We start from the raw sequence: 14,592 nt of genomic DNA, 5'->3' as shown, positions 1-14,592 counted from the left end.
TGACTTGACCAAGGTCACACAGCTAGTACTAGTAGTATCTTAGGTAGATTTGAACTCAGGAAGAAGACTATTTCTGACTTCAGGCCCAGCACTCTATCCATTATGCCACCCAATCTACCTCTTTCAATTAGGGGTATTTTTCTTTGTCTTTGTCTGAGATCAGGATTGTTGCCCATTCTCTTTTTACTTTAGCTGAAGCATTATGAATTCTGCTCCAACCCACTGTTTGAAGTGTACATGCCTTTCTGTTTGAAGTGACTCTCTTAGAAACAACATATTGTTGGATTTTGGTTTTTAATCTATCCTGCTATCCCTTTCTATATTCTGGGTGAGTATCATCACAACTATAATTGCTGCGCAGTTCTCTCCATCTTATTCTCTTGTATTTATCCTTCACTTTTTTACCCTGTCCCCTCTTCATTCCCCCTGCTTTGCTTGTGATCATTAACCCTAATTTCCCTGAATATACTCTCCCTCTTACCCCTAGCCATTCTCTTAGCTCTTTCCCCTTCTACTTGCCTGTGGACATATGTGCACACGGATTTAGATATACACTTCCTACCATGAAGCAGTTGTTTTTCTTCCCAGTGTAAAGTCTTCTTTGAAATTTTTTACATGTTTAATTTCACCAATTTTTCCTCTCCCTTCCCTCTCTCCCAGTGCATCCCTTTTTCACTCCTCCACTCTTAAGACCATCCCAACACAATGGACTCATAACCATTCCCTGTGACTCATCTCCTTCTAAACAACCTAATGATCATAAAATTCTTAGTTTTTCCCCACATAGGAATGTAAAAAGTTTAACCTTTTCAAGTCCCTTATGATGTCTCACTCATATTGACTTATTTTTGCTTCTCATGATTTTGTTTGTGTCAAGTTTCCTACTCAGTTCTAGACTCTTTAGGAGTCCTTAAAAATTGTTTCATTAAATATCCATTTTTCACATGTAGAATTATACTAAGTTCTGCTGAATTGATTATTCTTAATTTTAATCCCACCTCCTTTAACTTCTGGAATATCACATTCCAAATTATGCAGTCCATAAAAGTAGTGTCTACTGAATTTTGTAGACCCAGATTGGGGCTCCATGGTATTTGAATGATTTTTTTTTTCAGGCATTACTTTCTTCTTGACCTACAAATTCTAGATTTTGTTTACAATATTCCTGGGACTTTTCATTTTGGAATTCCTTTCTGGAGATGACCAATAGGTTCTTTGAATTTCTGCTTCACTCTCTAGTTTTAAGAGAAGAGACTTCTTTGTATTTTTTTTGATGTTTAACATCTAGGCTCTTTTGTTTTTTACCATGGCTTTTAGGGAATCTAATAATTCCTCATATCTCCTTGATCTCTTTTCTAGGCCACTAGTTTTCCTATGAGAGATTTCACATTTTCTTCTCTTTTAAATTTTTATTTCGTGCTGTTTCTAGATTACACATGGTATGATTACCTTCCACTTAATTAATTCTAATTTTGAAGGGATCATTTTCTTCAGGGAAATTTTGAACCTCTTTTGACCATTTGGACAAATCTGATTTTTAAGGAAGTTTTTTCAGTATTTTTTGTGCCTCTTTTATTAAGTCACAATTTAATTCAATTGCTTTTACTTATTTTCTCAATTTTCCTCTAACATTCTGGTTTGATTTTTAAAATCTTCTTTTCCTCTTTATTATTTCCTTTTGAGTTCTTCTAGGAATTCTTGTAGGGCTTGGGTCCAATTTGCCTTTCTCTTGGTTGCTTTGCTTACAGTCCCTGGAATCAACCTCTTCATTTTAGAGAAGATCAAACTGAGGCAAATAGAGGTTGTTCTTTGCCCAGAGTTACAAAATAAGAGAGCATCTCAGGCAGGAGTAGAACTCAAGCATTCCTGATTCTAAACCCAGTGCCCTATAATTACAACATACTGCCTTACTCTACACTGTTTTGAAAAGCAATAACATTTATTAAAAAATGACTGAATTGTCCAAACCTTTTAACCAAATACTGACACTTATGACCCAAGGATGATAGGAATACCTAGCACTCAAAGATGGTTTTAAGACTTGCAAAGTAATTGATATGTATTCTCCCATTTGATCCACACACCAACCCTCAGAGATAGGTGTTATTAGTATACTCATCCTACAAGAGAGAGGAAAAACTAAGGCACTGAGAGGATAAGTGATTTCTCCTGGGTCACACAACTAGGATATATCAGAGACTGATTTCGAACTAAGGTCTTTTGATTTCAGAGGGAGTGTTGTGTCCACTGTGCCACATACTAAGGAAATCATTCCATAAATAAATGTCTAACAGTTACCAAAATATTTACACAGAAGTTTTCATGTCAACTGAAAAAAAAACACAACAGGAAACAAGTGATAATGAACTGGGGGAATGCCTGATGGGATTATGGGATGTGAATGCTACAGAATACTATTGAGAAATGGAAAACAATAGCATGTTAGAGAAAAAAGGGGTACATGAACACTATGAAAGCTGGGATCTCTAAAACTGTGCTGAAGCCAGAACTGCATCTGAGAGTCTTTCCACAGTGATTACATACATAAAGTTTCTCTCCAGTGCAGAGTTTCTGTTATTCAGCAAGACTGGAATATTGTGTGAAATATTTTCCACACTGAATAAAATTAATAAAGTCTCATGCCAGTGTGAATGCTCTGATGCACAGCAAGAGCCAAACTACATCTGAAATTCTTTCCACATTGACTACAGTAATAAGGTTTCTCTCCAGTGTTGATTCTCTGATGTAGAGTAAGACTGGAACTCTGTCTGAAAGACTTTCCACAGTGATTACATTTATAAGGCTTTTCTCCAGTGTAGATTCTCTGATGTTTATCAAGAGAATAACTACATCTAAAATGCACACACAATGGCTACATTCATAAGGTTAGCTCCAGGGTAGATTCTCTGATATAGAGTAAGCCAGGAGCTAAAACTGAAAGTTTTCCCACATTGATTATATTCATAAGGTTTCTTTCAAGTATGGATTCTCTGATGTGCAATAAGATTGCTTCTGTCTTTGTAAGCCTTTCCACACTGATTACATTCATAATGTTTCTCTCCAGTGTGGATTCTCTGATGTAAAGCAAGACTGGAGCTGCATGAGAAAGCCTTTCCACATTGATTACATTCATAAGGTTTCTCTCCTGTGTGGCTTCTCTGGTGTACAACAAGATGAGAGCTTCTTCTAAAAGCCTTTTCACATTGATTACATTCATAAGGTTTCTCTCCAGTATGGATTCTGTGATGTACAATGGGATTAGAGTTGTATCTGAAAGTCTTTCCACATTGATTACATTCATAAGATTTTTTTCCACTGTGGATTTTCCGATGTCTTACCACACTTACTGCAAGAATGAGATATCTTTACACCATGGTTCTCTGATGTACAATACAAGAGGAATATTCTCTGAAAGTTTTACCAAGTTTGTGACACTCATGAGATTTGTTTCTAGTATGAATTCTCTGATGGGAAATACGGGATGAATGTTGCCTGAAGGTCCGTCCACATTGCATGCATTTATATAAATTTTGGCTAGAATGAAGTTCTTGATGGTGAGTAAGTGATAACTGTTGCTTAAAGGATTTATCACATTCAACGCATTCATAATGTTTCCCTCCACTTTGAATTGTTAGGTGGTCAATAACCTTTGAAGTATCAGTGAAGACCTTCTCATCTTCATTACACATGTAAAGCATTTCTCTGGGATGACCTTTCTGGTGTCTAATTAGCTCTGAATTCAACCTGAAGGTCATCTCACATTCATTACATTGATAATTTTGCATTTCCAGAGGCTTTCCATGGGACTCAATAGGCCTTCCCTGTCCTGTAAAGCTATCAGTATATTTCTGATCCTGTGAACAGCCATTCCCTGATACCCTTTTCTTACAGTGAGTTAGGACTGAACTTTGTCTGAAACTCTTTCCATCTTCATCAGATTCACAGTGACCCTTTTGTTTTTTCTTGACCTTGATATGAGATTCACAGATTTCTCTCCAACTGAAGTCAGAGTGGCCATCACACATGAATCTTGGCTGTTGTTATGCTTTCACAGAAATGCTCAGCTTTGAAGCAGTTTTCCTGATTTCAAGCCTAGTCTCTCCATCTGAAAGACACAAAGAAACACATTTATTCACTTATTTGTGGACACATACACATACACACATACACATATACATACACACAACTATATACTCTGCCTTCATTGACAGAAAGTAACAGATTAGTAATCTATTTTCTCTTTTATTATTACGTTTACTTGTCTGTATCTGTGTAGAGATCATTATGTAAGCAGTCAATTAAACAAGAATGAATTAAAAATCCCCAATTAAATACCAAATTAGAAATTCTTAAAACCAAAGGAGAGATTAAAAAAATTGAAATTAAGAAAAATACTGAACTAATACATAAAACTGAGCTGATTTTATAGGGAAAAAAACAATAAAATAAGTAAAGCTTTGTTTAATTTTATTTTAAAAACAGAAAGAAGGAAACCAAAGGACCAGCATCAAATATGAAAAGGGAGGATTCACCACCAATGAAGAAGAAAATAAAATAGTAATTAGGAGCTATTTTGCCCAATTGTATGCCAATAAATCTGTGAATCTTAGTGAAATGGATGAATTTATACAAAAACATAAACTCCCAGATGAACAGAAGAGAATATAAAATCCTTAAAGAACTCCATTTCAGAAAATGAAACTGAATTAGTCATCAGTGAACTCCCCAAGAATAATGGCTAGGGCCAGATGGATTTGCAAACTAATTCTATCAAACATGTAAAGAACAATTAATTCCAATATTATGTAAACTATTCAGGATAATAAGCAAAGAAGGTGGGCTATCAAATTCTATATATGGCACATATGTAGTGCTGATTGGTAAATTGCAAAATTGGGAAGAGCTAAAACAGAGAAAGAAAAGTAGAGACCAATTTTCCTAATGAATGCAGTTGCAAACATTGTTAATAAGCTATTAGAAAAGAGGTTACAGCAGCTGATCCCTAGTATGATGTACGATGACCAGGTAGGATTTATTCCAGGATTGCAGGGCTATTTCAATAACAGGAAAACTATCAGCGTAATTGACCATATCAACAGTAAAACTAAGAGAAATCATATGATTATCCAAATGGATACAGAAAAAGCTCTTGACAAAATCAAGCACCCTTTCCTATTAAAAACCATAGAGAGCAGAGGAATAGTCTTCCTTAAAATGAGAAGTAGAATCTACTTAAAACCATCAGCAAGTATTTGTAATGGGGATAAGCTAGATGCATTTCCAATAAGATCAGGAATGAGAAAACAATGTCCATTATCACCACAGTTATTCAAGAGGTAAAGGACCAGAAACACTAGTTTGAGCAAGTAGAGAAAAAAAAGGAATTGAAGGAATTAGAATGGGCAAAGAAGAAAGGTGTTTGTCTGCACGGGTTGTGATGGCACACCTTTAGAATCAAGTAAAAATTCAAGTAAAAAACTTTGAAATAATAAATTTAGCAACGTTGCAAGATGTAAAATAAACCCACATAGAGCATGCGCATTTCTATATGTTAGAAACAAAGCCCAATAGCAAGAAATAGGAAGAGAAATTCCATTTAAAGTTACTGCAGACAATACAAAATATCTGGGAGTCTACCCACCAAGACAAACTCAGGAACTCTAATAACATAAACACAAAACACTTTTCATTCAAATAAAGTCTGATGTAAAAAATCAGAAAAATATCAGTTGCAGCTAGGTAAGGCAGAGCTAATATAATAAAAACGACAATTTTAGGTATGATAATTTACTTATTCAGTGCTATACCAATCACATTAACAAAAAATTCTTTTATAGAGCTAGAAAAAAGTCATACCAAAATTCATGTGGAAGAACGGTCAAGAATACTTATTTAAGAGAATTTATGAAAAGAAATGCTAGGGAAGGAGGCCTAACCAACCTAGATCTTAGAATGTACTATAAAGCAACAATTATCAAAACTACTTGGTACTGGCTAGAAAATGGAGGGGTAGATCAGTGAAATACATGACACAGTTGTCAATGACTAGAGCAGTCTACTGTTGGATAAAACCAAGGACCCCATCCTTACCCTTCTTATACTTATCCTTCTGGGATAAGGCCTCACCGTTTGACAAACACTGCTGGGAATACTGGAAAACAGTGTGGCACAAAATGAGCATAAATCAGCATGTGACACCATATATCACAACACTCTGCAAACAGTTACAGGATTCAGATATCAAGGCTGATACCACCAGCAAACGAGGAGAACAAGGAATAGTGGACCTGTTAGATCCATGGAGAAAGGAAGAACTTATGACCAACTAAGAGGGAAAGAACATTAGGAAATGCAAAATGGATGATTTTGATTCCATTAAACTGAACAGGTTTTGCAGGAACAAAGCCAGTTCAACCAAGATTAGAAGTGAAGCAGAAAGCTGGGAAATAAATTTCAAAGCCAATGTCTCTGGTAAAGCCCTCATTCCTGACATATGTAGAGGACTGAGTCAAATTCATAATGATACAAGTCATTTCCCAATTGATAAATGGGCAAAGGACATGAGCAGGCAGTTTGGGGAGGAAGGAATCAAAGCTATGTATAGTTATATGAAAAAAACTCTCAATCACTATTGATTAGAGAAATGCAAACACAAACAACTCTAAGGTTATGGCATCCCACCAAGCACATTGGCTAACATGACAACACAGGAAAATGATAAATGCTGGAGAAGATGTGAGAAAATTGGAACACTACTGCATTGTTGGTGAAGTTGTAAACTGATTCAACCATTCTGGAAAGCAATTTGGAACTATGCACAAAGAGCTTGTTAAACTACACACACCCTTTGACCTAGAAATATCACTTTTAGGTCTATATCCTCAAGAGATCATAACAATAGGAAAAAGACCTACATGTACAAAAATATTCCTAATAACCTTCTTTGCAGTGGTCAAGAATGGGAAATCAATTGATTTCCAATGATCAAGTGGGGAATGACTGAGAGAGTTGTGGGATAGGAATGGAATGTTCCATAAGAACTGAGAAGCAGGCAGACTTTAGAAAAACCTGGAAAGACTTAAATGAACCGATGCTGTCCAAAATGAGCAGAACCTGAAGAACACTGTACACACTAACAGCCACACTGTGTGCTGACTGACTTTGACAGACTTAGCTCTTCTCAGCAATGCAGGGATCTTAGACAACTCCAAAGACTCATGATGGAAAATGCTGCCTGCATCCAGAAAAAGAACTCTGGAGTCTGAATGCAGATTGCTGCAGACTATTTGCTCTCTTCTTTTCTTTCTTCTTTCTCCTGATTCCTCCCATTGGTTCTCACTCTTCTTTACAACATGACTCATGGGAAAATATGTTTAATATGGATGTATATGTGTATAGCCTATAATCAGATTGCATGCCCTCTTAGGCTGGGGGAAGAGAAAATGGGGGAGAAATTTTAAAACTCACAATCTTAGGAAAGTGAATGTTGATAATTAAAAATAAATAAATATATTTTTAAAAACTCCCACTTTATCCATTCCTAGCAGACACTGGCCTGTATCTGTCTTCCTTTTTATGGCTAAACACTTAGAGATAGCCATCTACACCTGGGCTTTACTCTTTACACTCCTTTACTCTTACTTCCTACAAAACTCTGCATTCTGGTTCCCAATTCACTAGTCACTTGAAGCACCTCCCTCCAAAGTGACCAGTGACCTCCTAATTGCTAAACCAAAGGTCCTTTTATCAGCCCTCATCCTTCCTGACCTCTCTGGAGCTCTTCTCACCATCACTCACCACCTTTTTCTTGCTACTCTCTTTCCTCCAGGTTTCAGTGACACTCCTCTCTTTGGGTTCTCCTCCTATCATGTCCCAAACTAACCTCATCATCTTTCCACCAACCCTCTCATCTTCCTACTCTCCTAACACTATCCATGTCACCCTCCTGATTGTCCAGGCTCATAATAGAGATGTCATCCACTGCTCACCATCTCTCAAGCTCATATACTATCACCCTCCCTCCATTTTTAATCTTTTGCAAAATGCTGTTTTTCCATCTTGGTAACATCTCTCATACCCATTCCCCCTTGTCTCCCAACACTGCCAACTTCTACATTCAGACTTCAATTACCTTAAACCTGCAGTGTTGAAAAGGCCTGCTGTTTGGTCTCACTGTCTTAAGTCACCTTGGATAAGTCAGTGTTCTCCCCAGCTGTCAAATTCAACTTCCTAAAGCTCGCATCTGACTATATCACTGCCTCCTCAATAAACTGAAATGGCTCCCTAGCACCAGGATGACATAGAAAGTCCTATGCTGGACAGTTAAGGAACTTCATCATCTGCCCCTTTCCTCCCTTTCCACTCCTGCTTCATCTCATGCCAACTCCACATATGTTAGGATCCAATAGCAAAGACTCCTTTGTATGCCTTCAACAGAACAAATTATCTCCAGTCTACAAGGGCTTTCCCTGGCTGGCCCTCATGCCTGGAATGCTCCTCCTGCCTTCTCTGAAGCCCCAGATCAAGCCCACCCTCCACAATAAGGCTTTTCCAACCCTCCTTAATCCAAGAGCCTTCCCCCACTTGACTAGCTCCAGTTTCACCTGGACATAGCATGCTTTACATGGCTCTGTCCAGGTTCCCTTCCTCACTGGTCTGTGAGCTCCATGAGGGCAGGTGATGTCCCTCACAATTCTTTGAATCTCCAGCACTTAGCACACAGCAGGCACTTAATAAATGCTTGCACACTTGAAGAAGGCCTTAAAAAAGCCCCATCTCAGTCAGCCCAGGCCCTTTCTGGATTCCTTAAGGAGAGCTCCATGAGCCAAAGTTCAAATTGATCTTATGGGATCACAGTTTTATTCCTGGAACAGAGCTGAAAGATCAAGGCATCCAACCGCTTCATTTCACAGATGGGGAAACTGAGCTTAAGGACTTTCCCAGGATCTTACTGTGAAAAAATGTCTGAAAAAGAGAGGCAAGCCAGGTCTTCCTGCCCACAAGTCTAACATTCTCTTCACTGTGACATGTAGCTGCCCTTGTGCTAACAGCCCTCACAGATCTGCTTTTCCCTCACTCACCTTGACAGGAGGTTCTGGGGTCTTCTTGCTCCAGCATCCAAGGTTCTTCCCCTCCTGCAAAATGTGAGATCACATCTACTCTAGGAGCTGGAAGTCCTGGGCATGGGAATAAGGAAGGGAGGAAAATGGACAAAGATTGGTAAGGTAGCTCTCTTTAGGAAAAGGGGGCATGAAAGGAGAGTGCCAGCATGCCTCAAGATCCTTGTCCATGATATTTACTATTGGAAACTTTGCTAGGGGATGAGAAGGAGATCATGTGGAAGCCAATTTGGAAGCAGAAAATTCTGTTTTCTCCACTTCCTTCCTACAAGCAAGGGCTGAATCCACAGATTCTGTCATCTACAAAGTAAGAGGCAATTGTTAGTGGAGTGGAGAGGCAACTTTGGCCTGGGTTCAGGAAGCTGTGAGTTCAAATCTGCTCTCAAAGAATTACTGGCAAAGCTCCCAAAGCAAGTCACTTAACCTCTGCTTGCCTCAGTTTCCTCAACTATGTAATACCATCTAAATCCCAGGCTTATTAGGAGGATGAAATTAAATAACATTTTTCACAAAATGCTGCCACAGAGTAGGTATACATGAATGCTTATATTCCCTTCCTTCCTTTCCCACCATTTCTTTTGGACTGTGGGGTATTTAGGAAGGAAGATCCAGGTATCTGAGAGTCAGACCAGGAGCTGCGGAGGACAAATTGATACTTGTCAACAAGAAGAATCCTCCAAAGACCAGACCCAACCTAAAGGGGAAGAGCCTGCTTTGGGAGGTGAGGGCTTCCCTGCATAGCCAAACTCCAAGGAAAAGCTGCCTGAGCGTTTTCAGAGACAAAATTCATGTTCAGGGAGAGGTCAGACCAGGCACATCCTCTGAGATTAGCCTGAGATTCTTCAACACGTTTAATCTTTGACCTCAGATTCCCTAAAACTAGTAAGGGACAGCTTCAGGGGCAGCAAAGGAAACTCCTTGTTTTCTATCACACATTGCAAACACCTTTCATGGGAAATCAGTCAAGAAGAGAACTGTGTCAGACACAAGTGATCTCCATTTTGGCCTTTCTGATCATTAATAAATGCTCCAAATCCTGAACACTAGGAAGAGAATGAAGGAAGTTCTTTCGATGATAGATTCATAGATTTAGAGGAAGTGTCCTTACCTAGGGAGAGCAGGTTCTGGGCATTCTCCAGCATGACCTCCTTGTACAGTTCTGTATGAGGATGGTCCAGGAGGCCCCACTCTTCTGGGGTGAAGTCCACAGCACCATCCTGGAATGTCACTAACCCCTAAGTCAGCAAAAGTCATAGGATCAGATCTCAAAGAGACTCCAAATTCATCTAGTCTGACCCTCATGCATTTATGTGAGGAAAGTGAAGCACAGAGAACAGATCTGCCCAAAGGTCACACCCTTAAAGAGAGTCAGAGCCAACACTTAAAACCACAATGAAATAAAATCCCAATGGAATACGGGGAACAACTTTTTGTATTTGCAGCTGGAATAAAGTTGAGAAATGGGCTACTAAGAATTGTTTCTCCCTATGGAAACAGAGAACTTATTTGATCTATCAGAGATACATGGAAATGTGTGGAGGAGAAAGAGACAAGGTGAAGTGAAAATCCTCCCTCATCATAAAAGGCATAAACGATATGTCATAAAGAAAATTCCACTGACTTCAAACAGAAGAACAGAGTGAAAGCCCCTTATGCTTCTCTTTCTCTCCCCTGACCTAAGACTGCCCCTCCCCTCCAGAGAATGGGGACATGGGTGACCAGCCCAAGCAGCCTAAGGCCTGCTACTGGGCTCTGTCAAAGTATCTGAAGCTGAAGAGAACAGGAGGCCTGGGCCCCAGGAGACCTGCTCTGGGACAGTGGTAGAGGCAGCAGCCTTGGCATCCCCTAACCCTCTTCAGATCTTGATTCTCAAGAGACAGAAAGTGCTCCTTCCTATCCCTGATACCCCCAGGTGAAGAAGCAAAGGAGGAGCCTGAAGGGACTACTGAACAACAGGAGTCTAACAGAATGCAGCTTTGTAAGGAGGTGGCAAAACCTGGTCTTCAGAAGGTTCCAACGGATAGCAAGATCGTCACCCATCCCACTATGCTGAACACCCAAGTGGGAGCAGTTCACACCAACACAGATACCCAGAGCACCTTTGCAGCCCTCAGAGCCAAAGGGGAAGACAGTAGCAGCAGAAGAATCATCCAGCAGTGGATGGGACCCTGCCCAGCTCCCCTGGATCCCTGGCCCCAAATCAAGGACTTTCATTTAAGGAGAGAGTCCAGCAGGCCCATTCCATTTCTGACATACCTGTACCACTTTGGGACTTAATGACCAAGAGGGCAGAAGTGGTAGCTGAGAGCATGTGACCCTCCCCAGACCACTAGGGGCCCATTGCAGTTCAGGATCAGAGCTGTAAGTGAGGCAGCAGGTGAGAGCCTGGCCAATATTCAGTGTTCAGAAAGATGGGTTCTCATGGACTGCATTCCTGCAGGATCAAGCAAGAGATAGAGGAGAATCCACATCCAGTGCAAAATCAAGTCAGGGTGGAAGAACCCCCAGCCTCACTGGGCTCCTCACAGGAGCCTTGAACAGAAAACCACCTTGTTCCTACATGGAATGATGCAGTTTGCCATCAGCAACACTGAGCAGAAACCCATGACCTAGAAGGGCATCCACCCCTGGACTGAGGAAGATGTTCCCTCCTTTCAGCACATCACCAAACAAGACTGGACACCACTTGAGGCAGGTTGTCCACCATCATCTGAACACTAGGAGTCGCAACCAAAATGGCCCATCCCTGGCCTCCACAGAAACCTGGGCCTCAAAAATGATCTCCACTCGACTGCATGAAGGTGATGCTGCTTCTCCCAAGGGTCAACTCATAATCACACTCAGGACTAAACTGAGCAGTATGAGACTATTGCCAGTGCAGGGAAAAAGAGACCTCAGTTTCTCTATGGAGGGCTTGAATGGCTCCAGGTATGAGGAGTTATGGCCAAAACATCTCCTGCCTTTGCCTTATGCTTGCTTTCATTTGTCAATGGCAAATATTCATTCATCATGATTATTTAGTTAGAATGAGTAACCAGGAAGAGGAAAGGAGGTTTCCTTCATTTACTACAAAGGTAATACTTTATTAACCAATGCTTGGATTTGAGCAAATTCAGGAGAAAGACATTGCCAGTCTTCTTAAGAGAATAAAGGGTCTATGGAGACACCTAGAATCCTGGAATTTGAGAGAAAAAGAGAAGGGATTCTAGCCAACTGAAGAACAACCCAGAGGACAGTTTGACCAGATCTGAAAATATGCTGATCCATGGCACAGTTCATTCATTTTTCCAACCTCTTAAATGTGGGACACGTTTTTGGTCAATGTGCCAGAAATCTCAGACTCCTCCATCATGCTTTGTTCCACTTCCATTATGTAATGACATGACTCACCTTCTATTATTTTGACGTACTCTCTATCATGCAGTTAAAATTCTTTTTTACCTTTTCATCACTGTGGTTTTTTCCTTAAAATGATAGGTCAAGGCTTTATTGGGAATCCACATTTCAGTTTTAACATCCTTTACTTCTATTATTTATCTGCTGAACAGTTATGAAATTTATCCATCTTTTCCCTCTTTTGGAGATTCCCAAGAATTTGTCTGTGTCTCCTTTTTACTAGAGTCCCTTCAGTCCCTGCTCTCCCCTTCACAGCACTTACTCACAGTGTGGGCTCTCACTGGAGGAAGGCAGGCTTTTATTGATTGATAATTGGGTATTTAACTCACTCCTGACAGAACCTTCTAAGCCTCTTTTCCTTCTATTCTGACCTTCCTTCTCCATCCTCCCACATCCAACCTTTACCACTGAGGGGCAGGGCCATGAACTTTCATGTAAGGAGAGAGCCCAACAGGCCCATCCCATTTCTGACATGCCTGCACCACTTTGGGACTTAATCTGACTGAATTTTCCACCATGCCCAGGGTCTGGGACCTTCTCCTATCCTTGAGACATGTCAGCTTCCTTTTACATGCTGGTTTTCCTCACTTGATTATAAACTCCTTGACAGCAGAGACTGTCTTTCACTTGGGATATTTCATTTCCCAGCACTGAGTACTGGGCATGGCACACAGTATTCCCCACCCAGTCACCCATTTCAGCACCTCAACCCTGACTGTCCTTCCACAACCAAAGCCATTCAAGCTGAGCTAGCTATGCTCCCAGCCTCCTTTCAGACATTTCCAACATGATGTCCAGTATCCTAAGCTCACACTGTCCACAAGAGAACTTCTTACCTTCTCTCCCTGTCAAAGGTAGTCACATACTCCACCAACCTATACCTCATTCTCAATTCCCACTTCTCTCCCATCTTATTCAACCTGCTATCAAAGTCTGTGAACTGTACCTTGTAACATCTGTCAGACACACTCCCTTATCTCCCATGATACTGCAGTTGCCCAGGTATGGGCTCTCATTGTCTCACCCTTGGCCAGTTGCTGAGGCCTGCTGCTGGGTGAACTGGCCTCAAGACTCTCCCCAGTTCAATGCCTCCTTCATTTGGTCCACAAAGGAATTTTCCTTAATAACAGGTCTGACCCCTTACTCAATAAACTCCAGTTTCCTGGACTCCCCCCACCTCCAGGATCAAGTACAAATTTTGTATTCAAAGCCCTTCATGACCTAGACATCACCAGTTACTCCAGTCTTCTTACACCTTGTTTCCTGCCACCTCCTCACTCACAGAATGACACTGGCCTCCTTGCTACTCCACAAGAAGACACCGCATCTCTCAGGTCAGAGCATTTTCCCTGGAGTTAGGAAGAACTGTGTTCAGATGCTGCCTCAGACACTGAGCTAGTGTAGATCCTTCCCTCTCAGAGCACCTCTCATCCATACAGCAGAGAGCTTGTTTGGACAAAGCTGCTGACCTGTCATCTTCTCCATTAGACTGGGAGCTCCTTGAGGCCAGGGACTGGTTTTTTCTTCCTTTGTATACAGAGTAGGTGAGCCCAGTGTCCCTACCCTTTCTAAATGCTTGGGGCCTTCATCTAAGAATTGGTAAATGGGAAGGATTCAGAGAGACCTGACAAGGCGTGTGACCTGATGCAGGAGGACAAAAGCAGGACCATGAGGACACTTTCTGCTCTGCTGACAGCTGTGGAAAGTACCAGAGCTGGGGGAGCCTCAGGGCTCTGCTTTAGGCCTGGCCAGGTCAAGGGGTGTCCTGTCCCTTCAGTGGCTACAAGACAGAGGTGGGTTAAAAGAAACAAAGAGTAGGGGAAGAAATTGTGTGTGTGTGTGTGTGTGTGTGTGTGTGTGTGTGTGTGTGTGTGTGCTAGCAAAAGTAAAGCAAAGCAAACACAGGAAGGCAGCGATTGGGGGATGGGGAGGAGGGGAGGTTAGTGCAGGAGATCCCAAAGTGCCAATGAACCACTTTATAACACACAAGGAGAGAGCAGGGCAGTATGGTTACCATTGCTTTCAATTTCCTGCCTACTTTTGTATAGAAACAACCCATAGGTGAGGTACTACCAAC

At 41.0% G+C, this 14,592-nt stretch overlaps 1 protein-coding gene across 1 annotated transcript; it reads right to left on the bottom strand.

Annotated features, from left to right (window-relative positions):
* Positions 1-515: 515 nt before the first annotated feature.
* LOC140507291 (zinc finger protein 184-like) lies at positions 516-11,333 on the bottom strand. The gene is given in 4 exon segments (XM_072615412.1): positions 516-4,105; positions 9,081-9,176; positions 10,228-10,354; positions 11,085-11,333. Coding segments are annotated over 4 exon segments (1,212 nt in total). The 3' UTR covers positions 516-3,365.
* Between the last annotated feature and the right edge of the window lie 3,259 nt (positions 11,334-14,592).

The sequence above is a fragment of the Notamacropus eugenii genome, chromosome 5 (genome assembly GCF_028372415.1).
Source record: "Notamacropus eugenii isolate mMacEug1 chromosome 5, mMacEug1.pri_v2, whole genome shotgun sequence".
Taxonomy (NCBI): Eukaryota; Metazoa; Chordata; class Mammalia; order Diprotodontia; family Macropodidae; genus Notamacropus; species Notamacropus eugenii.
This window is presented reverse-complemented; position numbering and strand designations above follow the sequence as displayed.